The following is a 27,263-nucleotide window of genomic DNA, read 5'->3' as shown; positions in this document are numbered from 1 at the left end:
CTAATGAGCACTATCATTTGTTGAGCCTGTGTTACTGTCCAGGTACTCTCTTCCCTCTTGTAATTACATCAGACCCACCCAGATAAACTAGGATAATCTACCCATCTCAAGGTCCTTAACTTAATGATATCTGCAAAGTTCCTTTTGCTGGATAAGCTAACATAGTCACAGTTTCTGGATGCTAGGACATGGACATCTTTGGAGAGCCTTTATTCAGTCTACAACACTCAACTTAACCTTGAGACTTTGTTCATTAAAGGACAAAGGAACCCTCGTAATATCTGAGCCCAGGCACTCTCTTCTGGATATCATGTGGGGTACCAATGAACTCTGGAGGTGAAAAATGTCACTGATCACTGTCATCAACAAGAAACATTTAGGCACGGACTTCACTAAACCCAATTCCTCTTGGCAGCAACTGACATTCACAAAGTTACAAACAGTCAACGTTAATGTTCAAATCAATCAGCTATACTGTCTCGAAACTATTTCCAAATGAGATTGCCAACATTCAATAAACATTCAATAAAACATTCCATTAAAACATTCAATAAAAGCCAACATTCAATAAAAGCTAGGAGTTTGAAGGATTTCTCATGATCTACTCTGATCAATGAGTTGAGACTTCAGATATGATTCCCTTAGCTGTCCTTTGCCAGGACGACAGGCTATGTCCAGCTAAGCCACAAGAATCTAGCATGCCAATATCCTAGGCTACTTGAAAATCATGAGCGACTCTGATAATAGGCCATCGAACAGTATGGATCTTGGTATTCTCAGCTCCATGGACAAGAGTAATCCACTAATGTGCTGGGGCTTAGCACTGAACCGTGAGAGGAAATGCTGCTGCATTGCCTCTCTCCCCTCCCAGCTGTGTCTCATAAACTGCTGTTGCTTTAACCACAGGTGTCCAGAGAAACAGCAGCTCTCCTCCCACGGGATTATGATCCTCCCAACTGTGCACCAGAGACTCTGGACGACAATGGCATAGATGCCACCAAAAGAAAAGAAGGAAGGAACCAATTTTTTGGCAGATACGGAGCTGAGTCTTTGTGAAGAAGCCGAAGGCCTTTCTGGATCAATAATACCATTTTCTGGTAAGGAAAATATGCATGTGGTAACATGGAAGTGATTCTAGTAAATGAGAAGTCGGGAGAGTATGTTTAAATGTACAGAACAGAGCACAAAGAGTCCCATCATCTTGCTGTAATTGGGTAACTGCTGATCAACCCCAGATAAATGTCCCTTTGCCAGGAAAAAGGACTGTTCTACCTAATGAAAGGTGATAGAAATATAGCAAAAATCTGTGATAGCATTTCCTTGGGTTGGCCCTGGAGAACACAAATGCAGGCTAAAATTTGTGCTTGGTGCTCCACGAATGGCTTTTGTTAATTATTCAACCGTCAGAGCCTCAGTCACTTTATAGGTAAACAATGCCTAGGGCGCCTGGGTGGCTAGTCTGTTAGATGCCTGCACTCTTGCTTTCGCCTTAAGTCATGGTCTCAGGGTTAAGATCTCAGGATTGTGAGACAAAGGACTATGTCGGGCTTAACCTAGCCTGGAGCCCCTTTAGGATTCTCTCTCCTCCCTCTGCCCCCCACCCCACTCCATTCAGGTGCTCTCTCTGTCTCTCTCTCTCAAAAAAATTTTTAAAAATAAAAATAAAACAAAATGCCTGCCTCCGAAGGGTGTTGAGATAAGTAAACAAGATATTGTATAAAAAACAGAGTGCTGAGTGCACATTAATTGCTCAAACATCCTTCCACTGTTAAAGTTCCCTTAACGCCCTGGAAATCACTAAGACTTTAGAAATAACCTACTCAAATTCTCTCACTTTTACAGATATCTTCAGGAAATATTTTGTTAAATATGTGTATACACAAATTTCTACTTAGATAATGTCTTGACCTAAAAGAGTCAGTGATTTCCAGATTTGACCCTGGAATCATCAACTTCCCCACAGGATCCAAAGTCAGGAAATGGCCGTGTTCAATGCAAAATGGAGACTCTTCCAAGTTTCACAGTCTCCATAAAGGCTTATATGTACAAATTTACCCAGAAAATCAATAGCAGACTAAAGAGACAGAAAGAAGAAATGTTACTGGCAAAAAATTTTTACAGTTTAATTGAAAGATTCTCACCTGTCATATCTTGATTACTATTTTATTAGTAATGATTGTGTTTGCATATACAAGACCTATTTCACTGATTATGCAGATAATGGAGGTAATGAAGAATTCAGATCAGATCTATTTTATGATATTTAGTTTCACATTTTTTGGTATGTTAATTTGATGATATGGCATATTTATCTGCGGTGATACAGGAAATCACAACAACTGATTTTTCAATTTGGAGGAAAAGATGAAGGAGATTTGTATTAAAAACTATCTGCTTGGGCACCTGGGTGGCTCAGTGGGTTAAGCCTCTGCCTTTGGCTCAGGTCATGATCCCAGGGTCCTGGTATCGAGCTCCGAATTGGGCTCTCTGCTTAGCAGGGAGCCTGCTTCCCTCTCTCTCTGCTTGCCTCTCTGCCTACTTGTGATCTCTGTCTGTCAAATAAATAAATAAAATCTTTTAAATAAATCAATAAATTGGGACCAAGAAAGCTCAAAATGATGGAAGTGAAGACTAGAATACTTCAGACTGATGGCAGTTGAGTTCAGCCCCAAGAGCCTGGAGCACAAGTGACAGAGCATTAAAAAAGGCAAAAAAATAAAAAAAAAAAAAAAACCCAAATGGTGGCTCCAATCCAATAGCTCTTCTAGTTTTTTTTTTTTTTTAATCTCAAACAGTGAAAGCCTTCTGCCATAAACAGCTGTGAAGTTTGATTTTTAACATGCAATGTTTACTGAGCCCTAGCTCCCCACCCGGCACTACGATAAGGTGCTCACTTAAACCCCACGACTAACCAATGAAGAAGGGACTACCATTAATCTCATTGCACAGATGAAATGAAACTTGGAGATATTAAGCAACTTGGCGAAGGGCATCCAGAGAGGCAAGTGTGAATGCAAGTATGCGTGTTGTATAGGTGCATACCCACGGGTGTGGTTGTGTGTTTGGGAGAGAAATAGGGTGTCACTTTTGGCAAAATGCTAAATCATAAGCATGGCCCCCACTACCCTCCCTCTCCCCGCCCTTCTCTACTCTTGCTACCTCCACCATACTTGCGCAGGTGGTTCCTCTTCTTTCTTCCTTGTAATAATGGAGAACATAATACCAATGGTATTGCCAGAAATAGCTCTTCCTGGGTTACAGTAAATTGCATTTGCGGTAAATGGGCCTCCTGCTTCTCCACATGTCACCCTGAGCAGCAAGGAAGGCTTGGCCAAAACAGTGAGGGAAGGGTACTCCCGGCATCCTTTGTCCTGCTGTTTATGTTATCACCATGTGGCAGACTTAGGCACCCTTTGCACCTGCAGATTTTTCCATCCCATACAAGGCAACTAAGTGGGACCAGAAGGCAAAAAGATAAGGGCATTCATCTTCAGCAAAAAACCTTTATCAAAGAAGGTAAGTCATAATGTCATGTTAAGTAGTAAGAATAAGATACACAGCCTCTACCCGCACCATCTAGGTAGGTTAGGGATACAAGGCACAGACATTGAAAACAATAATATAAGGTAGAAAACTGTCATGTGAGGAGTACCGACGCATAATATGGAAATTCAGAGGAAGAAATAACAGTATTATTTTTAAAGAAATGTTAAATGAGGGGCACCTGGGTGGCTCAGTGGGTTAAACCTCTGCCTTTGGCTCAGGTCATGATCTCAGGGTCCTGGGATCGAGCCCTGCATCGGGCTCTCTGCTCAGCAGGGAGCCTGCTTCCTCCCCTTTCTCTCTCTCTGCCTGCCTCTCTGCCTACTTGTGATCGCTGGCAAATAAATAAATAAAATCTTTTTTAAAAATATAGAAAAAAAAAGAAATGTTAAATTACAGACGACAGTAGGAAGATGACTTTACTAGTATCACAAAGCTAGTTTTGAAAGAGTTGGAATAAAGTCCAGGTCCCCTGATTCATGAAGTAATACTATTTCATGAACATATGCTACCATGGTACTAATGAAAATAATCTTAACAAAAGCATTAGTTAACACGTTGGAGGTATTGTCTATATGCTGGTCATTTTACACACATTATCTTATTAAATCCTCATAAAAACCCTAGGAGACAGGCATTATATTCCTCCCCCATTTTACAGATGAGAAAATTCAGGTGCAGCAAGGGTAAGTGATTTCCCCAGGGTCCTACCATCAGAAAGTTGCTGATCCAGGACTTAAATCAAGGTTCCTAACCACTTATAATGAAGAATTTGACGGAAAGGATGGCAGAGAAGCCAGAAGGGGAATGACAGACTAAATCTTAGAGCTAGAAATGGACATTCCTGAAAAGTGAGTGCTTTTACTGGAAGAGGAAATTCAAGGAGAGGAGTTAGAAAATACAGTTAGAATCGAGTATGCAACAGACAGAAGCAGGGCTTGAATGAATGTCCCTTGTGGCAGGAAATATTCTGTGTGTCTATTGTTTGGTTGGGAGAGAGGGTAGGGACAGGAGATGGGAACTCAACAGTTCTATAATCGTTGGTTTTATTTTGTTTTGTTTTTAAGAATAATCTAATCATAGAATGAAGAGGGAGAGGCCAGTGGCAGGGAGACTGGTGAGCAGCTGAGTGCCACAGTGTAGAAGAAAAATGAGTCTTCTCCAGGTGTCCCCAGCTTCCCCGGGGGTGGGGGAGCACACGGCCACAATCCTCTTCCCAGTCTCACCACAGAGCATCCAAAGAAACTAACGCTCTCCACTCACCTCTCCTCACAGGCTGCAGAACTTCCACATCCACATCAGTTGGCAAAGCCCTTTGGGAATCACAATGATTTTTTTCCGATACCAGACATTCAGATTCATCTGGCTTGCCAAGCCGGCTGGCCGGTACCTTCACAAAGATCAGAAGCTTTGGTCGCCTCTGACTCTTGCTGACTTTGAAGCCATAAATCGCTGTGAGAAGTCACTGCCTAAGAACTTTAACTTTGCTGGGGATGTGCTGGACCAGTGGTCCCAAAAAGAGAAGGTATGACTTGACAGGCTTCTATTAGATGCTTGGCATCCACATGTGTCTCGGGCTTCCATTTCCTTGTTCCATGGTCCATTTGCCACTCCCACTTCAGTTCTTTCATCCTTCTTGGTTTTCTTTGTTTCTTTTCCCCTTGCCCTCCTCTCTCCCCAGGGGAGGTCTTTGATCCACAACTCCCCGTGCTGTCTTTCTCTGGAGCCTCCTCAGTCCAGAGCAAGGTGGTTACTTACAGAGTCCTGCCTCTTTTCCTGCATTTTCTCCAAGTCCCACACAGCAGCTCTTTGCTTTCTATTCATCTGTTTGAGCTGGTCACAGGCTTATTCAAAAAGCAATAATTTGAACTTTTATTTTATTTATTTATTTATGTTAGCCATTGTATAAGTGCATCATTCGTTTTTTGATGTAGTGTTCAATGATTCATTAGTTGCATATAACACCCAGTGCCCATAACAACACATGCCCTCCTTAACACCCATCACCCGCCGACTCCATCCCTCAACTCCTCTCGCCTCTGAAACCCTCGGTTTGTTTTCCCCCAGGGTCCATAGTGTCTCATGGTTTGTCTCCCTCTCTGATTTCTCCCCCTTCAGATTTCCCTCCCCTGCCTTATGGTCCTCCGTGCTATTAGTTATGTTCCACATATGAGTGAAACCATACGATAATTGTCTTTCTCTGCTTGACTTATTTCACTTAGCATAATCCCCACCAGTTCCATCCATGATGCAAATGGTGGTTATTCATCCTTTCTGATGGCTGAGTAATACTCCACTGTGTGCATAGACCACATCTTCTTTATCCATTTAGCTGTTGAAAGGCATCTCAGCTCCTTCCACAGTTTGGCTATTGTAGACATTGCCTCTATTTTATAATAATAGTCATCATTGGAGTGATTAGGAGAGAAAACATTGAGAAGAATAAAGCAAAAAGCCTTGAGCGTTTGCAGTGTAGCCTCAGGTCAAGTCCCTGCTTACTGACCCCACCCCATGCTGGGCTCTGAGCTAGATACTTTCCTATCAGCGCTTCCCGAAATTCACTGCAAGAGCCTGTGCCTCAGAAGATATACAAGGTTTCAAACAATGTTGAATCAATCTTTCCTATTAAATTGAGGGGACAGTCTTCCTTTAAATCCATGTACATCTTTAATAGCTCTCCTATTAAATACTATTAAATACTCTCTTTTGAACAAAAGAGCGGGTAGAAGTTGAAAATCTCTGGGTATATTTTGTTTTTCATATATTTATTTTTCAGTAACCTATTTTAACAAGCGGTACTGGTTCTCTAACTATGGTGACAAGTAAATGCATTTTCCTTCTTAAATAAATGTGCACCAAAAAAGCGAATGAATGTAAAGAAAAATATAAAGGACAGTAGCACAGGTGTAGACAGATCTGGCAAAAATAGTGATATTCCAATGACTAAAGGTTGAGCAATGCTGACCTATATTATTTCAACAAATCCCCATCACCAACCTGGGGGGTTGCAGATAAGGAAAATAACCTCATAGAAAGTTAAGCTCCTTATCCAAGGTCACCAGTCCCAAGGATATGGGAAACAGCCCCTGATCTTAGGGAGCTTATACCCATAGTGCAGGGCATGTGATGCAGTGTAATGGAGTCATCTGGCATTGGAGCATAATTCTGCAGAAACACAGAGATGTCAGGAAGGAGAAGAGGAGCCTAAGGAAACCTTCACAGAGGAAGTAAAATGGAAATTGAGTTTTGAAATAGTTTCCAACCAGGGAAGGTAAAAGGAGAATTCCAGATATCCCAGATAGGGAAAGAAAGGAGGAATAAATTTTTGTCCCAGGTAACATATAAAACACAGGGGTTTTGCAACATAAACGGTGTACTCTGAGAATGATATGAGAAGTTTCCTCCAGAAATCAATTCCTCAATGAACCTCCCCCAAGGGTCCACCATCTTGTTCTTTGTTACCTATAAAAGCCATACTTCAGTCTTTGGAGTTAAAAAAAATAATTTTACATATATACATACACACACACACACACACACACATACATACATATAGTTCCTAATCAACCTTAGTACAAAAATTGGGTTTATTTAGATGGAACATAATCTAACTTAAGCAAGACAAAAACCTTAATGGACATGGGAGTGCTCATAAAACTGGACAGTCAGTCTCAGCAAGACCAGGAAACCAGGACAGCTCCCTGGGGGTATGTAAGCACCAAAAGCCCATACACAAGTTTTGTTTCAACCATATTGTATCTTTCAGTTCTTCTTAGAGAACTCAAAATCTGGGAGAGAAGGCCTGACTCGCCCCACATGGGTCACATGCCACCCACTGGTGGGTGGACAATTACCCTGATGGGTTGTCTCACCTAAGCTGTACTCAGTAGGAGAGGAGCAGTTCCCCCAAAGACAAACTGGGGTGCTGTTACCGGAATCCACCAGCATGGGTGCTGAGGGGAAGTAATGGCAGATGTCCCATCTATTTGGTGGACCAGTCATGCAAGCTTGCTTTCTTTCCCATGCGCCCATGGCCAGGCAGGAGAGAGACCAGCCAACCCAGCCCTGTGGTGGGTGAATGGCAAAGGGGACGAGGTGAAATGGAGCTTTGAAGAACTGGGCTCCTTGTCCCGAAAGGCTGCCAATGTGCTCACCGACCCCTGTGGCCTGAAGAGGGGAGACCGAGTGGCCGTCATTCTGCCTCGTATCCCAGAGTGGTGGCTTGTAAACGTGGCTTGTATGCGAACAGGTGAGTGCTAATATTTAACATTTCTTTTTTTTTAAAAGTTCTATTTATTCATTTTAGAGAAAGCATGCACGCTAGTGGGTGTGAGTCGGTAGGGGGAGGAGAGGGAGAGGAGACAGAATCTCAAGCAGACCCTGCACTGAGCACAGAACCAGACTTGGGCTCCACTTCACAACCCTGTGGTCATGACCTAAGTCACCAGGTGCCCCAATATCTAACATTTCTAAATCATGCAGAAACAGAGAGAGAATGAAATTTGACGTTTTTCTGAATTGTTAGTTCCAACTGAAGCTATGCTTACAAAAAACAGAAAAATAAGAGTTGATTTGTTATTATTAATTAATGACAATTATTAGTAATTATAATTATTATTATTCCATGATGGGTTAATAATAACAACTATTCTTTTTTTTAATAATAACAACTATTCTTATTAAGATATGAGTATTGCAAAAAAAAAAAAAAAAGTTTGCAAGGGAGGAAACCGAGGTTCAGAGATCTTAAGAAGACTGTACAAAGTCACACAGCTAGAAAGTTATGCAATTGGAATCTATTTTTCTATTTTTAAAGATTTTATTGATTGATTGATTGATTGATTGATTTTGAGATAGAGAGGAGAGGGGCCGAGGGAGAGGGAGAGAGAATCTCAGTGTGGAGCCCAATGGGGGGCTCAGTCCCACAACTGTGAGATCATGATCTGAGCTGAAAGCAAGAGTCAGACACTAAACCAGCTGAGCTACCCAGGTGCCCCGCAATTGGGATTTAAACACAAAACTGTATCAAAGCAAATGGGGCTAACTATGCCTCTTGGCAGAGATGGCTATGATGTATTTATCTAGATGATACAGAATTTACTTTCTTTGGAAAGAAAGAGAATCTTTGGATTCTCCCTAACATGAAAATATTAAAGGATGAAAAAGCATTGTAAGAATGTAAGGACTCGGGGCACCTGGGTGGCTTAATCATTAAGCATCTGCCTTTGGCTCAGGTCAGGATCCCAGGGTCCTGGGCTCAAGCCTCGCATCGGGCTCCCTGCTCAGCGGGAAGGCTGCTTTCCCTTTCCTAGTCCCCCTGCTTGTATTCCCTCTCTTGCTGTGTCTCTCTCTATCAAACAAATAAAATCTTAAAAAAAAAAAAAAAAAAAAAAGGAATGTAAGGACTTACAAGAATATGACTGTGGGGGGTGCCTGGGTGGCTCAGTGGGTTAAAGCCTCTGCCTTTGGCTCAGGTCATGATCCCAGGGTCCTGGGATCGAGCCCCACGTCGGGCTCTCTGCTCAGCGAGAAGCCTGCTTCTCTCTCTCTCTCTGCCTGCCTCTCTGCCTACTTGTGATCTCTGTCAAATAGATAGATAAAATCTTTAAAAAAAAAAAAAAAGAATATGACTGTGGAAACCAGTTGGAAAGCCTCTGCCTCTCTCTCTCTCTCTCTTTTTAAGGTTTTATTTATTATATGACACAGAGAGAGAGAGACAGCAAGAGAGGGAATACATGAAGGGGGGTGGGAGAGGGAGAAGCAGGCTTCCCGCTGAGCAGGGAGCCCCAAATAGGGCTCAATCTCAGGACCCTGAGATCCTGACCCGAGCCAAAGGCAGAATATTAATGACTGAGCAACCCAGGCCCCTCCCTCTGCCTCTTTCTAGGCAAAAATAAAAAATTAATTAATTAATGTATTCAATGACACATTTTGTACCCAAGTAGTAATTTATAACGTACCTCAAATAAAAATTCCACAGTACTGTTTTCCCCTCTAGGACAGAGATGCAAAAACCATTGCCTATGGGTTGGCCACCTGTTTTCATAAGTTTTAAAATTTTAATGGAATATAGTCATGCTTTCTCATTTATTTATTGTGTGTGGCCCTTTATGCTCCACAGTGGCAGAATTATTAACTGAGACAGAGATGGAATGGCCCACAAAGCCTAAAATATTTACTCTCTGGCCCTTTACTGAAAAAGTTTGCCAATCCTTACTCCAGAGCATGACATAAATGTTTATAAATCAATTAAAAATAAATAAGAAGACTAGAGGAAAAACTACCGTAGAGGACACAAGGCTGTTTGTTATGCTATCATAATAAGAGAAAAAACTGGAAACTATGTAGAAATTATTAAATAAATTATGACTTATTTTCTTATGGAATCTCCACACTATTTTCCAAAGTGGCTGCACCAACTTGCATTCCCACCAACAGTGTAAGAGGGTTCCCCTTTCTCCACATCCTTTCCAACACTTGTTGTTTATTGTCTTGTTAATTTTGGCCATTCTGGCTAACAAAGTTAGTAGAGGTATGTTCATTGCTAGTTGAAATTATGATACTTGAACGTGATGGGATATCATTAAAAAGACCAACTATAAGGATTTCATAATGGTGTTAAAAAATGCTCTTACTGTCAATATTAAATTTTTTAAGCTTTTTTTATGTTTTAAAGATTTTTATTTATTTATTTGACAGAGATCACAAGTAGGCAGAGAGTCAGGCAGAGAGAGGGGGAAGCAGGCTTCTCGCTGAGTAGAGAACCTGATGAGGGGCTCCATCCCAGGACCCTGAGATCATGACCTGAGCCGAAGGCAGAGGCTTTAACTCACTGAGCCACTCAGGCACCCTCAATATTAAATTTTTAAGAAAGCAAGAAATAAAATTCTTTTTACATCCAGTATAAAAAGGAACTTGGAAATGTGAAACCAACAGTGGGTTAAAGGAGATTAAAGGTGGTTTGTCATTAAAAATGTATGCAATATTACATAACATAATTTAAGCAATTTGGGAAATGCCAAGATTAAAAATGAACAAGCCAAATCATCAAAACATTCAGTTAATTAAATGTTAAACAAGCAGCTGAGGATTATTTTCTAGTTCAGAGTTATTAAATCTTCTGAGTAAACGGTGAGATGCTGTATTGTATCATGTGGCAAAATATTTTGCTTTTGCTATAGAGTGTATACAGTCTGAAATCCACCAGAAGAGAACTTTTCCTTAACCCTCATGATATCCACTGAACACAGTCATATCACAAATCTACCAACAGTACTAATAATTCCTGAGCCACTAACAACAAGTGTTTGTGGAATGCCTGGGTGGCTCAGTCCGTTAATGGTCTGCCTTCAGCTCAGGTCATGATCCCAGGGGCATGGGATCAAGTCCTGCATCTTCTGCCCAAGGAGTCTTCTTCTCCGTCTACCTACTGCTCCCCCTACTTGTGCTTTCTAACAAATAAAGTAATAAAATCTTTAAAAAAAAAAAACCCACAAGTATTGGCAAAATAAATAATCATATTTTATATGGAGTATACTATCTGAGATCTGGTTAGGTATTTTCTTAACTTCCTTAATGTCATATATTTACTCATTTTCCCATGAGGTGATGACAAGTGAGAACTTGTAAAATATATTCAACGAGGGGATGCCTGGGTGGCTCAGTGGGTTAAAGCCTCTGTCTTCAGCTTGGGTCGTGATCTCACAGTCCTGGGATCAAGCCCCACATCGGGCTCTCTGCTCAGCGGGGAACCTGCTTCCCTTCCTCTCTCTGCCTGCCTCTCTGTCTACTTGTAATCTCTGTCTGTCAAATAAATAAAATCTTTAAAAGATAGACACACACACACACACACACACACACACACACACACACACGAGTATAGTCTCCTTTCTAGGAATTCAAATCCACATATCCCCATTTCACTGAATAGGAAACCCAACAAGAAATAAGTAGTCTGCTATATAGCACCGGTTTTGGGAGTCTAGGAAGTGTATCTTTGAATTCTGATTCTGCCACTTTCTGACTTTGTGACCGCTGGGCTCGTTTTCATCTGTACACCGGGATTGATTTTTGAGTGAGATAACAGACACATAATGAGGACTCAATAAATGGTAGTGGCTATTTGTAATACTTTACATACGCTTCTCTTTCCTTCGCTGATTCACTTTAGAAAGAGCAAACCACCATCCCTCTTTCTTTCATCTAATTCTCCCATATATGCTCTTCTCATAAGGAACTCGTATTTTAAAATCAGGCCCATCTCAGGCCAGTGTTTAGAGTGGAGTGGAAGGGTGGGACAAACTAAGCATTGCCGAAGGAGTGTAGGCAGACTTCGACGATTCCAGACCACTGGGAAGACCCGAGTTTCAGGGCTGACTCGGCCACTCACTGGCTGTGACTTAATCTCTAATTCTAACAGCATGGGCCCACATGGCTACTTAGAACAGTGGCCTCCAAGCTCTTCTAACTGCACAATCTATCAATAAAAATATTTGGGATACACATCCTCCCATCTGGATATAATTATTTGTACTATTCTTCTGCACAATATAGCATGCATGTTATAAAATATACACAAAATGAGATTAAAACATAAAGAATACCACTATCTCAATACAACTTTTTAAAATTCTAATTCTTCTCATCTTTAGTGGATTACCTTGCAGAACTAATTTTGGAGACCACTGGTTCAGAAGATTGAGTAAGATAATATTCCTGAAAATTTCTTATGAGCTGTAAAGCGCTATTTAAGCATTACATAATGACGTTCCACAAAAATGTTACATAATAATGGCCCGCCATTATATTGCCGACTATATGCCAGACACTTACTATTATTTTCCCCATTTTAAAGATAAGGAAAGGAAGGCACAGAGAGAGATCAAGTAACATGTTCAAGGTCACAAAGCTAATAAGTCACAAGGACAGAATTAGACCCAAGGACTATTAGACTCTGAAGCCACTGTTCGAAGGATTACCCAGTGACCAGGGTCCTGTGGGATATCCCTGGGGATCAAGACAGGAGTAGCTAAAGTCTGTATTCCCCACCCAAGTACAAAGCCTGTTTCCACAATCCATTATCTGGCCTAAGGGACAAGAGATCTGTTTCAACTCAGGGCTCTCTCTCCTTCCCAGGGCTGGTCTTCATGCCAGGAACAACCCAGCTGAGAGCAAAAGATATTCTCTATCGGCTGCAAGTGTCCAAGGCCAAGTGTATTGTGGCGAGTGAAGAGGTGGTCCCGGCAGTGGAGTCCATCATCTCAGAATGTCCTGACTTGAAGAGCAAACTCCTGGTGTCTCCACACAGCCAGAGTGGGTGGCTCAGCTTCCAGGAATTATTTCAGTGAGTGGTTTCCCCTGCCTCATCTGCAGTACCCACAATAAAATCAGTCACAACTATATCTTGGAGCCTCCTTGCCTCCGAGGACTTAGCAATTGTGTCAGTTGATCCAAACTCCTTCCCATAAAAGAATCACCTAATATAAGATTTGACTAAACTTGGAGGATGAAGGAAGGAGTCCAGGTTGAGCTGCTTTATAACATGGGTGACTGAATGGGTGGGTAGTATCAGCTCGAGAAAGAGCTTAAAGTTGGACATATTAAGATTGAGGAGTTTGTGAAGATCCAAATGTCTAGCAGGTGGTAGATACATGAGGCTCAGACTCAAGGATCTAAAGAGACAAATCTGGAAGTCATCAACATATAATCAGTTCTGAAAAATCCAGAGAGAGAAAACTCAGGTGTCCAAAGAAATAGAGTCAGTCAGACAATGAAATCACTAATTAAAAAAAATCTCCTTGTCACCTGCAGATTGTAATGTGTCCTCTTTTGGTCAAAGAAAAAAGAAAATTTAAAGCCTTACGTTAAAGGTTTCCACACTGGATTGAGAAGCATTAAAAAATAAGAGTGGGGTTTCCCCCCACAGTATTAGATATTGTGAAGAAATCCTCCTTTCTCCAGCCCCCACATACCAACTTCATGTACATATGCTCTTTATTGACCACTAAATTGTAGCATATCTTCAGAAATAATTATTGAGGGACACCTGGCTGGCTCAGCCGGTAAAGCATGGGATTCTGCTTTCTCCTCATCCTTGCCAACATATGTTGTCTTTTCCGGACTTAAGTTTAGCCATTTTGACAGGTGTGAGGTAGTATCTCATTGTGGTTTTGATTTGTATTAAGGAAACATTTTCCATAAAGCCTTTAAATCTCATTGATTGTGACTGTATGTCTGCCCATTCCTAAATCAGTCTCTAGCCTGAGAATTCCCACAATTGGCTTAGGATACCCCCTGGAGCTATATAAGTAACAGTCTCCCCTGAAGCATATAACTACCTGATACCTGAACAAAATCAGAGTTTTATCAGTGCAAAGGAGAAGAATGGGATGCTATATGGTAAGCTCCCAATGATGTGTGCCAGTGATGAAGATGCTGAATAAAAAGTATTAAAAAGTTTGATTCAGGGGCACCTGGGTGGCTCAGTGGGTTAAAGCCTCTGCCTTTACCGCATTTTATTTTCTTCAGAGCACTTATCACTATTTGAAATTATGATACTGATTTATATTCTTACTCATTTTATGGTGTGCTTATCTGCTCTCTGTCTGTCAAATAAATAAATAAAATCTTTAAAAAAAAAAAGTTTGATTCAAATACCAGAAGATCTTCCTTTAAATCATAAAAACTCCTGAAATCTTTATTTTTTTAAAGATTTTTATTTATTTACTTGATAGAGAACACAAGTAGGCAGAGAGGCAGGCAGAGAGAGAGGGGGAAGCAGGCTCCCCACTGAGCAGAGAGCCCGATGTGGGGCTCGATCCCAGGACCCTGAGATCATGACCTGAGCTGAAGGCAGAGGCTTAAACCACTAAGCCACCCAGGTGCCCCAAAACTCCTGAAATCTTAATAAACAATCCACAAAGACCCATGACTGACTTAAAAATATATAGAGAGAGATTAAATAAAAGCACTTAGAAGAAAATGTTTAAGTAAATAAAATTCACATCGTTTCATCATTGATATTGAAAGTCATCTTGGCTATCAGTGTGGACTATGCAGAGTTGGTGCTTAAAGAAAAATGAATTGTTAAAGGTTAGCACTGATCTGCAAAATCCCTTTAAGATTTATTGAGAAATTCCTCTCAAAGAGGTTTTGGATTAAGTCTTTGTTCTATTAACTCTTTTCTGGTATCAAGAGGGCACAAGTAGCAGAGAAAAAAAAATATATATATATATACACATAATTGTAATATATATAATAATCTCATATACATATAATGGTAATATATATAATAGCAATCTCATATATATATATAGTCTCAGAGTTAAATTGGGCTGCCATCTTCAGCTACCATGTTGGGTTGGGACCCATACTTTACAGATCTGCCTCTGCAGAGCACAACTGTGTGGAGACAGGAAGTCAAGAACCAATGGCCATTTATTTCACCAGTGGGACCACAGGCTCTCCCAAGATGGCCCAGCACTCTCAAAGCAGCCTCGGAATTGGGTACACCCTCTGTGGAAGGTAGGGAAGAGAACTGTTCTTGCTAAACTCTCTCCTGAGCTCCCAACGTGTATATCCCACTGCCTAGCTGACACCTCCACTTGGATGACTATTAGATTTCTCCAGTGTAACATCCACAAAACAGAACCCCTATGCCCTTCTCCAGGCTTAGCTCAATAAATAGCACCATCTCACCAACTGATCAAGCAAGAATTAATGTGTTAAATAGGTGATGGGGATTAAGGAGGGCACTTGTGTGATGAGCGCCGGGTGATAAACCGGAACCAGCCTTGAGCCCATCTCCAACAACAACATGTTTGGTTCCTTCTTGGTGCCAGGTAAATTCACCCACCCAGAAAGGCCTTCCTACATATTCTATAACTATCACTTTACCGTATTTTATTTTCTTCAGAGCACTTATCACTATTTGAAATTACGATACTGATTTATATTCTTACTCATTTTATGGTGTGCTTATCCACTCTCTGTCCTATTAAATTAAGAGCAGGTATCTGGTCTCACTCACCATGCTAGGGAGAACGGGGCCTACCATATATTTGCACAATAAGTATTTGATGCATTCATGAACAAACTCAGAATACCATGTCAAATTTAGCCCCCTCTCTACTTTCAGATTACCAAGGATCCTGAGAAGGTCCCCTAACAAAAGTGGAAGAAAGAATCACTTTTTCTGCCTTTAGCTTCTTATGACCCTTCTCTATAGCCATGAGGTTCCGGCCAGTTCTCGAAGATTCCAGTTCGTCTGCTTTTCTGCTGTTTTGTTTTGGGATTTTTGGGGTCTATGTTGTTGCTTCTCCATATCGTTTAGGTATTGGCTAGACCTGAAGTCCTCAGATATCATGTGGAATATGTCTGACACTGGCTGGATCAAGGCTGCCATTGGCAGTGTGTTTTCAACCTGGCTTCAGGGAGCCTGTGTCTTTGTACATCGGATGGCCCAGTTTGACACTGACACCTTCCTAGATGTAAGTCAAGGTTTCTAGCTATCTTTCCCTTGTCTTCTCCACACACACACACCATACCCTGCCAAAACCACAAAGAAATGATTCTTCAGAATATAGTTTCCTGGGCTTGTGGAAATCATTCCTTTTTAAGAAAGGAAGTCTCCGGGGATTTGGCTTTTGAATGTATTTAACAAAGAAGGAACGCCCACAACACTCTCATGTTTCAAACTATTCAGGATTGGTCCACATTCCACTTGAAATATTATAAATAACAGATTACAAGGCTCAAGGCTAAACAAATCTTTGGCTTCTGATTCAGTGAAACCAAAACACTAGGCGACAAATCCAAAACCCTACGTAGGGAGGACTGAAGGTGGGGTCACCTTTCTCCCACTGTGGCTCCTTCCATTCTGCCCTCACCCTGTGCTTTTCACTTTGTGAATTCTCAGAACCCAGTGTTTGTCTTGAAACCAAGCACGTCCCTCCTTCTCAACAAGACACGGCTAGACTGAAGTATCAGATTGCCCTGATTTCTTTAGCCTTTACAAACATGTGATTTAGGCTAATTATTTTTCAACCATGAAAAATCAATTATGTTGAATGAAATACATATTACTAAACACCACACCTGTGTGTGAATAGAAGCTATACTCACCCTGTTATTTTGCTAACTGGTCTTATGAGATGGCTTGAGGGTCTTAACAGAAATGGTGGGTAACATAAGAACTGGGATCTCTATGTCAGGTTTACAAAGTGTCCTGTGTAAATAAGCTAACTTGGCAGTTCTAAAACGTGTATTTTTAAAAAAATAATTTTTAATAAAATATTAAATATTATATAATACTTAAGAAAAATATATATCTTTATTTTAATAGTCTTTAATGTTATAGTAAATAAGATACATTAATGCTATAATAATATATGGCATTATATTAGTCTACTAGAAGAATACTCCTATTTTGCAAAGATAGTGTGTATATTTTAAGTATTCTAAAAACTTTACATTATTCTTAGTTACAGGCATTTACTGTTATTAAGAACAGCTGGAATCCAGGGGGAATGTACAGACAGCAGAAATGCTCACTTATGGATCAAAAGTTTTTCTTGATCTTTGACAATCCAGATAGCCTACAAATACATCTTGAAAATATTCTCTCAAATGCTAGCATTTAATACAAACTGTCAATTCATTATGTGACATAGTAGAATCTGTCTAGAAATAGGACATCTAAAACATGAGTATCTCCCTAGATTTAGCATGCTTAAGTTATTATTTTTCTTTATGAAGCTGGAGGTAAAATATGCCTGGCAAATCTTAAACAGTTAAGGAAAGGACTGAAAAATGCCTCACTAATGCACTTAATCAATCCACTCAAAAGGAGTGTCTTTTTTTTTAATTTGAGGGATGGGTGGAGAATGCAAGCAGGGGGCGGAGCAAAGGGAAAGAGAGAGGGAGGAGAAAGAATCCCTAGCTGACTCTGCATTAAGTGTGGGGTCTACGAGGGGCTCAGTCTTGCAACCCTGAGATCACAACCTGAGTGGAAATCAAGAGGTGGAGGCTTAACCGACTGAGTCACCCAGGTGCCCCAGCACCGATGTCTTTCAGACAAAAAGTGTTGGGAGGTTTGGGTAGGTTAGTTCACACCCAGGCTGTGTACTGTATAGAAATATATGGGCAGGAGGTTTCAAAATTCCATGGTGAAAGGTAATTTGCAGCCCTGAGGTAGAATAAACTAGCTCATACTTGGGGGCTGGTCTCAAATTCAAATATTTACTTTCTGTTTAGAGAGTGGACTGTGTTGAGTCCACTGTGGAGAGTGGGCTGTGTATGTCTATTACTGTAACAGACATGTGTTCTTTCCAATAACTGGAAATTCCCAGCAGACATACGGTCACTAGGAACAACTAATAAGTACTTGGGTTTTTGTTCTGAGCAGTGATCATATATGATGGAAACCTGTCAGTGAAAGAGGATGGGGGGTGGCAGACATCAGCTCTAGTTGTGGCCTCTAATTAACCACTTCTGACAACTGTCTTTCTCCATCACGCAGACTCTCACCACTTACCCCATCACCACCCTGTGCAGCGCCCCCACTGTGTACAGGATGCTTGTGCAGAAAGACCTGAAGAGGTACTTGGGCGGGCATCTCCATGTGAAGCTCAAATGAAAGCTGCGGTCTAGCATCATAGATCTCCCCATTTCAGTGGTTTCCTCAGTCTCGCCACTACTGACATTTTGGACTGAATTCTGTGCTGTCAGGGGCTGGCCTGTGCACTGTAGGATCTTGAGCAGCATTCTACCTGGTCTCCACCCATTAGATGTCAGTAGATCCTCCCTGGTGACCACCAAAAATGGCTCCAGATATTGCCTAAATCGCCTCCCAGTTGCCCCTGAGGTTAGTGTCTAGGGACAACTCTCCTGTTTTCTCCAGGACAACCAGAGCCCTACAGTCTGAGAACTAACCCCGCGGCACCCCAAAGTACAACTGTGTTTATATGCCTTGAAGAGAAGCTAATATAGTCTTATGACTTGAGGATTATAATCAATTCATCTAAATCACCTGAACCTCTAGTGGACTTGCAATGTATATTTACGTAAGCAATATGAATTGAATATGTGAGGAGAGAGAGAAAGGAAGAGAGAAACAATGTAAGTAGTGACAATTTAAGTAGCGCAGCCTTGTCCATCCTCTATCCTCCTCAAATGTGGATGCCCGGGAAGGAGAGTGCTGGGAAACAAAATAAAACAGATCTGAACCTTCTCTTCTCTAGTTAGGGTCAATTCCCTTGTGGCCCTCAATATGTGAGTATCTTTTTTTTTTTTTAAGATTGATTGATTTAAGTGGGGGGAACACATGATGGGAAGGGGCAGAGGGAGAGGGAGAGAGAAATTCTAGCAGACTCTGCACAGAGCATGGAGCCTGACATGGGGCTCAATCTGATGACCCCAAGATCCTGAGATCATGACCTGAGCCAAAACCAATAGTGGGACATTCAACTGGCTGCAACACCCAGGTGCCCCTCAAAATATGAGCATCTTGCTCACATCTCAAGAGTAGTCCGAGGGCTTTCGAGGGCTATTTTGAATAGGCACAATCCTGTCCTGCCCATTGGAAACCTCAATGCATCAGAGCGGGGCTGTTCCAGACTTTCTCACTTAAGAAAGCAGGCAGCATAGTAGTAAGGCCAGGGGTGGAAAGCTTGATCTCCAAAGTCAAACAAGTGGGGCTCTGCTGTTTACTATCGTGAGACCTCAGACACTTGAGATGAGCTTGCTAAGTAAGCCTCCCTTCATTCCAACCACAAGAAAGGATTAAGAGCTGCCTCATGGGTTTGTGGTGAGAATTCAGTGTAAGTGGCCTGCTCGGTCAGACACCAGACAAACAGTAACTGTGGAGTAGTTAACTCAGCCCTTCATGAAATCTTATGTAACTTCTTTAAGTTCTCCCAGTCTCACTCATCTATAAAATAGGGCATGAGGATTATGAGAATGCTCCACAATCCCTCACAACACAATAAATGCTCAATTAGTGTTGGTTATTTTACCACTTTTTTCATAATAAATGCTTAAGATCATTATCAGTATTTTCTCCTACCTTCTCCCCACCTAATACAAGCTCTGTCAGCAAATTTTACTTTCATCATTAGCATGCCCCACAAAACCTATAAATGTGTCTGGTAAGATAGTAAGTGACCAAAAATTTTTGCTGAATGAACCTTCCTAAGGCTTGCTTGCCTTTCCTAGCTCATTGGCTTGTTGCTAGAACATCTTAATAATTTTTTAATGAAAGCCACTCAGATTTTTCCCTCCCAAAGACCCCATGAGACTCTGTGTCTGCAGATATAAATTCAAGAAGCTACGGCACTGCTTGACAGGAGGGGAGCCACTCAACCCGGAGGTGCTGGAACAGTGGAAGGCCCAAACTGGGCTGGAACTGTATGAAGGCTACGGACAGACAGAAGTGGTATGTTTAATGGAAAAAGTTTGAGTTTAGCATATTGGGAGCCTTTCAATCCCAGGCTGAGCCCCTGAAGAGCCCCCTTGGGGCTATAAATTTTTAGGGAATTTCTGAGAATGCCATACCTGGCCATAACTACCAAGACCTCTGAATTTCCCAATTTGGCTTGGCTAGGGCAGAATTAGGATTATTCCTTGCAGTCTTCCTGTCTTCTCCCTATGCAGGAGAACTCCCAAAGGTGTTCAGGGATGGAGAGGGACAGAATCAAGTGGCTCTCAATGAGGTTTTGATTTGAATTTCCCTGATGGCTAATGGTGATGAACATTTTTTCATGTGTCTGTTAGTCATTTGTATGTCTTCTTTGGAGAAGACATGCATGTCTGTTCATGTCTTCTGCCCATTTTTTGATATGAGTATCTGTTTTTTGGGTGTTGAGTTTCAGGAGTTCTTTATAGATCTTTGTCTCTCCAATTCCATGGGTTGCGTCTTTGTTTTGTTGACTGTTTCTTTGCTGTGCAGAAGCTTTTGATCTTGAGGAAGTTCCAAAAGTTCATTTTCACTTTTGTTCCCTTTGTCTCTGGAGACATGTCTTAAAAGAGGTTGCGATATTCAATGTCAAAGAGGTTACTGCCTATGTTCTCCTCTAGGATTTTGATAGGTCTTTCAACCATTTCGAGTTTATCTTTGTGAATGGTGTAAGAGAATGATCAGATTTCATTCTTCTACACATAACTGTCCAATTTTCCCAGCACCATTTATTGAAGAGACTGTCTTATTTCCACTGGATACCTTTTCCTGCTTTGTTGAAGATTATTTGACCATAGAGTTGAGGGTCCATATCTGGACTCTCTACTCTGTTCCTTGGTTTATGTGTCTGCTTTGTGCTAGTACTATGCTGTCTTGTGATCACAGCTTTGTAGTAAAACTTGAAATCAGGCGTGATGCCCCCAGCTTTGTTTTTCTTTTTCAACATTTCCTTAGTGATTCGGGGTCTTTTCTGGTTCCATACAAATTTTAGGATTGTTTGTTCTAGCACTTTGAAAAATACCAGTGAAAGATACTGAGATACCACCTTACGCCAGTTAGAATGGCCAAAATTATCAGGACAGGATACAAGTGTTAGAGAGGATGTGGAGAAAGGGGAACCCTCTTACACTGTTGTCGGTGCAACCACTTTGGAAAACAGTGTGGAGATTCCTTAAAAAATTAAAAATAGAGCTGCCCTATGAGCCTGCAATTGTATATTTACCCCAAAGATACAGATGTAGTAAAAAGAAGGGTTATATGGACCCCAATGCTCATAGCAGCAATGGTCACAATTGCCAAACTGGAAAGAGCAAAGATGCCCTTCAGACGAATGGATAAAGAAGATATGGTCCATATACACAATGGAATATTACATCTCCATCAGAAAGGATCAATGCCCAACTTTTGTATCAACATGGATGGCAGTGGAGGAGATTATGCTGAGTGAAATAAGTCAAGCAGAGAAAGTCAATTATCATATGGTTTCACTTACTTGTGAAGCATAAGGAATAACATGGAGGACATTAGGAAAAGAAAAGGAAAAGTGAAGGGGGGGAAATCGGAGGGGGAGATGAAGTATGAGAGACTATGCTCTGAGAAACAAACTGAGGATCTGGAAGGGAGTGGGGGGAGTGGGATGGGCTAGCCTGGTGGTAGGTATTAAGGAGGGCACATATTACATGGAGTACTGGGTGTGGTGCATAAACAATGAATCTTGGCACATTGATAATAAATAGATAGATAGATAGATAGATAGATAGATAGACAGACAGACTTATGGGAAGTTCCTGGAAGATAAAAAAAAAAAAGAATCAAGTGTTTCTTCTCAGCAGCACTGAGGACCCCAGAGAGGCCCAGTGTGGAATTTATCCCAAGGTGCAATAAACAGGACCCTTAGTCTAAAGGAGTCATTTTCAAAGTGTGGTCCAAAACCACCACCAGAAGCAGCATGTGGGAATTTGGTAGCAATTCAAATTCTCACACACGCCATCCCACCCCAGGTAGACCTACTGAGTCAGAAACTCGGACGAGGCCTGGCAATCTGTGCTTGAAAAATGAATGTTCCAGGTGACTCTGACACACAAGTTTGAGAAGCACTGGTCTAAAATAGTGTGTGTGTGTGTGTGTGTGTGTGTGTGTGTATCTAGAAGACAAACATGCACACGGGGAAAATCAGTCCAGTCAAAGTGAGTCTTATGTTTTATTTTCATGATACAAATAGCAAGAGAAAATGAATTTTTACATTCTTAAATAAAACATGTTCTCTCAATAGGGAATAATTTGTGCCAATCAGAAAGGACAAGAAATTAAACCGGGCTCGATGGGGAAAGGAGTACTGCCCTATGACGTCCAGGTGGGTAATATCTGTTTCAATAGAGAAGAATGTTTTACAGTTTTCTGCTAGTTATTGTACAACTATTTGCAACCTGTTTTCATTTTGTAAAAAGAAAATTTTAGGAACCTAATTGTTTCTTTCACTCTAGATTATAGATGAAAATGGCAACATCCTACCACCTGGCAAAGAAGGGGAAATTGCCCTCAGACTAAAGTCTACACGGCCCTTCTGTTTCTTCTCTGAATATGTGGTATAAGAACATAGAATGTTCTAGTCACAAGTTAACAGAAAGGTGGCATGGGGAGTCATACAGACTTGGGTCCAAATTTCATATCCATCATGTGTTGCTGTTTACCCTTGAGCAAGTCACAAAATCCAAGTCTATTTCATCAGCTGTAAAATGGGGAGAATATCTTCTATCTCCTAAAAGTTTTGTAAAGATTAAATTCTATGTGTAAGAAGCCAGTTGCCATGCTTGTCCTTAGAAAAGACAACTAGGCTGCTGAGGGGAGGGAGGGGGTGATACAGGGCAGAAGATGTGAAAGAGGGGTTTCCTTTTCATTATATTCTTGAACCTTCTTTATTCTACAGTATGAATCACATTTTTTTAAAAAATCGATTTTTTATAAATAGAATGTGCAAAGTACTAGTCACTTTATGAATGTCATGCCTCTTTTTCTATTTTGACCAAATTAATCCCCAAAGCCATCTTTGGTTCCTAGGACAATCCAGAGAAAACTGCTGCCACAATAAGAGGGGATTTTTACACCACTGGAGACAGAGGAGTGATGGACAGTGATGGGTATTTCTGGTTTGTCGGCAGAGCTGACGATGTCATCATATCCTCTGGGTTTGTGCATTTGCCACTCTTAGAGAGTAACAGATGGCCAGGGAAGATCTCCTCCTTGGATGATGTAGTGGCCAAGGGCTTCTTTTCCTCTTCTAGGTACCGTATCGGGCCATTTGAAGTGGAGAGTGCGCTAATTGAACACCCAGCTGTTGTTGAATCAGCTGTTGTCAGCAGTCCGGATCCAGTCAGAGGAGAGGTAGAGTGAATATCATTCAAGTAGCAATTTCATATTTTCCAGTTCTATCCATTTGACCCCTCTGGAGAGTAAATCAGGAGTAATCATGTAATTCTCATGATGAAGCACCCATGTGCCAAAAATGGGTACCAGCACTCAGCTTTACAAATGAATTGTGTCCCAAATGGGATGTATTAGGATTCATTTAGTGGTGACAGAAACTCAACTCAAACTGACTTAAGGTTTTTAAAAAAGGAATTTATTGGCCCACACGTAAGTGAGGTCTTCAGGTGCAGCTACATCCAAGGGTTCATGAGAAGTTAGCAAAGCTTTGTCTCTCTTCATTTCCGGGCTGTTGTTCTTTAGCGTGGCTCCATTCAGGCATGTTCTTCCTACGTGGTAGCAACTGATTCCAAATGTACATAGCTTCACAACCAGTAAAGGACACAGCTCCTCTTCCAACAGTTTCAAGAAACTCCCAGAGTAATATGTGTCTATCTTAGATCACATATCTAAGCAATGTGGTCCAGGGAATGGCATATGCTCGCTGGCCAGACCTGGATCATATGCTGATCACTGGAGGTAGAAATTAGTGTCAAGACCACCAGACAGAGAAGTTAGGGTAATGTTCCATAGGAAAATCGGGGTACTATTACTAAAAGGGTGGGAACAGACGTTGCATAGAAAAAGCAGATTTTGCTGTATTTACGATGGTCATGGAAATCAGAATACATTGTCTCACAGAAACAATGCAAATAGGAGACTGTGGCTAGGTTCCCAAACAAGTCTCACTAGCCTACTTAGGACCTAATGAAAGGGAACTTACGGAATGACAGTAATAGCCTTAGTTTTAAGAGGAAGCCCTGTAGTATGGAAGGGAGATGTTTCCTTTCCTCATGGAAGTTTCTGACAGATTTAGTAAGTAGCAAAATTCCAAAAACAGTTTTTGTATCAGCATCCGCCCACATCTCTTTCTCTGATCCTTTTTTTTAAAAAGATTTCATTTATTTATTTGATACACAGAGAGAGAGAGAGAGAGCACAAGCAGGGGGAGTGGCAGAGAGGGAGAAGCAGACTCCCCACTGAGCAGGGAGCCCAGTATGGGGCTCGATCCTGGACCAGGGATCCTGGCCCAAGGCAAAGGCAGACATTTAACCGACTGAGCTACCCAGGCGCCCTCTCTGACCCTCTGCAGTGACTCTATGGATCCCACACTCAAACCTCTTGCACCACCTCCACACCCAGTGGATTCTCTAGTCCAAAGTACTTTTCTCCTGCCACCATATTCTCATTCTCTCAATATAGTTGGTTTCATCTGAATATTAGAAGTAAATACCAATTGGAATCAATGTATGAATAATTAATAATTTAAAGTATAATTAACTAACCTTAATAACTATCTAATTGGTGGGTTTTGTATAGTATTCCAAAGACAAGCAAGAAATATTAGGCAAAAAAGACCTTTCAGAGGTAGACTGATCCTTCCGAAGAATTCATCTCCCAGCATACAAAATCCCTCCACCAAGCCTCCCCAAATCCCTTTCAAACCATATTCTCTGGAACCTCCACTTGTCTCCCTATCACATGCCTCTAACAGTGTAGGTCTGGAGTAAATGATCATCTGCAAATCAAGGACTGCCTGTAGAACATATAGGACTAGTCTGACTGAAATATTAAATACATGTGTGACATGTAAACAAAACTCAAGTTTTAGCTTTATTGAAACACTGCACTCCTCACACTCACAAACCATTTATCTGGAATTAGATCTCAAAACCCCACTTGTATCCAAGATCAAGGGTGATCTCTGGGTTTGTGTCCATCACTCAAGTTGTGTAAACAAGTAATTTTAAGTACCTGTCTGTGCTCGGCTTTAGTTCCAAACTCCTGATGTGTCTGAAAGAAAAAAAATCAATATAAATTGACTTTTCTCCTGCAGGTAGTGAAAGCTTTTGTTGTCTTATCTGCACCCTTTAAATCATCCAACCCAGAGAAATTAATTCTTGAACTTCAGGATCATGTGAAAAAATCAACTGCACCTTACAAATATCCAAGAAAGGCAAGTATTTTTTTTTGCCCAAAGTTAAGTGTTACCAAATAAGGGTCTAAGATATTAAGTACATAGATTTTACTAGCTTTTGACTTTATGGTTGCTCATTATATAAGTGGAAGACACTTACTTCAACTTGTTTAGACTTAAGAATTTTGCTTTAAAACATTTATTTTAGGACACTTAGATGTTTGATACACTAGTTTTTATCTACTCTGCAATACTGAGTAACTACTAAGGATCCTTGTAAGACTAATCGGTCCCATTCCATGAGGGGGAAAAAAATGGAAAAAAATTTAAAGACAGCATTTGATTCAGTTATCAGTACTCTCAAGCCATAATACTCTTCAAAGCACAAGCCTTTTAAGTATCAAGTGACCAAACTTAAGGCCCAGAAAAAAGATGCTATCCAAAGAAACTGTGGAATCTTTCTTGAAAACTTCTTCAAGGGAGGATTTAAGAATAATTGTATATAAAAACATAATGATGGCACTGCAATTTCCTTCCTTTTCATCCTGGAATACTGTTGGTTGATACTGATCCTTAAGATGAGAATTCCATTCAACTGGTATTTCAACCAAAAGGCAGTTAACTTCAGCCTCAGAACTAGATACATCTTCTCCATCAAATTTACTAAATCAGTCACCAGCTGATTTGCAGAAACATTGAGGAAAAATTTTAAAGTCATATCTTGAGCGAGGGAAACAGAGAAAGGATTTTACTGAGCATAATGGGTAAATTGTACTCAAAATTAACTCTCAAAAGTTTCCCTTAGAAAGGGGCTGCAGGATCCAGCTCTTAAAAGCCCCAAACCTAATTAACTTGCTTCTTTGCACATTTAGGTGTGGCCTCTATTTCCTAGGGGCAGTAGAGGCCCAGCTCTAATTTGAACTGGAAGGGGAAGCAATGGAGCAAAGGATCATTATATCCGCCTGATAAAGCATATCACTAAAAACTTTGCACTGAAAACTCATGATGTAGGTCCATTGTCAACTGGAAAATAAACACATGAATTTCAATGAGTTTAGGCTAAGATGTCCCTCAGACTCAAACTCATCAGTTACATGAAAGCTCTCCCAGTTGTACTGACAACTGTGATTGTCAAAACGGAATCAAGTGTCTCATAGTATGTTTCTCTGTTAATTAGGTGGAATTTGTTCCAGAACTCCCGAAGACAGTCACCGGGAAAATCAAACGCAATGTTCTGAGAGACCATGAATGGGGTCGAACATAGCCCAATAAGCAACTACAGCATTAAATAGTTATAGATTTCTTTTCAGTCCTTGCTTCCTGCCGATTTAGAGACTACTCTCTTGCAATGCTGAAGGTTTTTCCAGGTTGAAAACCTCAATTTTTCATTCTGTACTTAGCCAAAAATTATATAAATAATTCAAAAATATTTGGGGAAAAAAGTTATGATGACAGAACTGACAAAGGCAGTGATTTTAATGACCTACAGCACTTAAAATAGCTAAATGATTATTTAGAAATGCACAGTGGACAATGAATTGATCTTGTGCCTGATTAAGTCAAAATAAAGATTAGAACTATTCTAAGGAAAGTGTTCAAGACAGAATTTCTTCTGTTTAACATCTTGTATTACTAGTTCTTTAAAGTGAATTAAAGGGGTCCCTGGGTGTTTCAGTCGGTTAAGCATCTGACTCAACTCTGCTCAGGTCTTGACCTCAGAGTCATGGGTTGAAGCCCCATGTTGGGCTTTATGATAGGTGTGGAGCCTACTTAACAGAAATAAAGTGAATTAAAATATCAATTTTTAAATAAGTAATATAGGGGCACCTGGGTGGCTCAGCAGATTAGGTCTCTACCTTCAACTCAGGTCATGGTCTCAGGGTCCTG

General features: G+C 40.9%; 1 protein-coding gene across 1 annotated transcript; it reads left to right on the top strand.

The window, feature by feature from the left end:
• The first annotated feature begins 3,366 nt into the window (after positions 1 to 3,366).
• ACSM4 (acyl-CoA synthetase medium chain family member 4) lies at positions 3,367 to 26,771 on the top strand. The gene is made up of 14 exons (XM_032327498.1): positions 3,367 to 3,516; positions 4,819 to 5,068; positions 7,582 to 7,792; positions 12,679 to 12,886; positions 14,923 to 15,066; positions 15,875 to 16,031; positions 18,062 to 18,141; positions 19,852 to 19,975; positions 22,269 to 22,349; positions 22,480 to 22,581; positions 23,054 to 23,181; positions 23,278 to 23,377; positions 25,296 to 25,415; positions 26,554 to 26,771. Exons 2-14 carry the CDS (start codon positions 4,871 to 4,873, stop codon positions 26,638 to 26,640), a joined length of 1,740 nt encoding a protein of 579 aa, XP_032183389.1. The 5' UTR covers positions 3,367 to 3,516; positions 4,819 to 4,870; the 3' UTR covers positions 26,641 to 26,771.
• The last annotated feature ends 492 nt before the right edge of the window (positions 26,772 to 27,263 follow it).

This window comes from Mustela erminea, chromosome 20 (assembly GCF_009829155.1).
Source record: "Mustela erminea isolate mMusErm1 chromosome 20, mMusErm1.Pri, whole genome shotgun sequence".
In the NCBI taxonomy this organism is placed as follows: Eukaryota; Metazoa; Chordata; class Mammalia; order Carnivora; family Mustelidae; genus Mustela; species Mustela erminea.
This window is presented reverse-complemented; position numbering and strand designations above follow the sequence as displayed.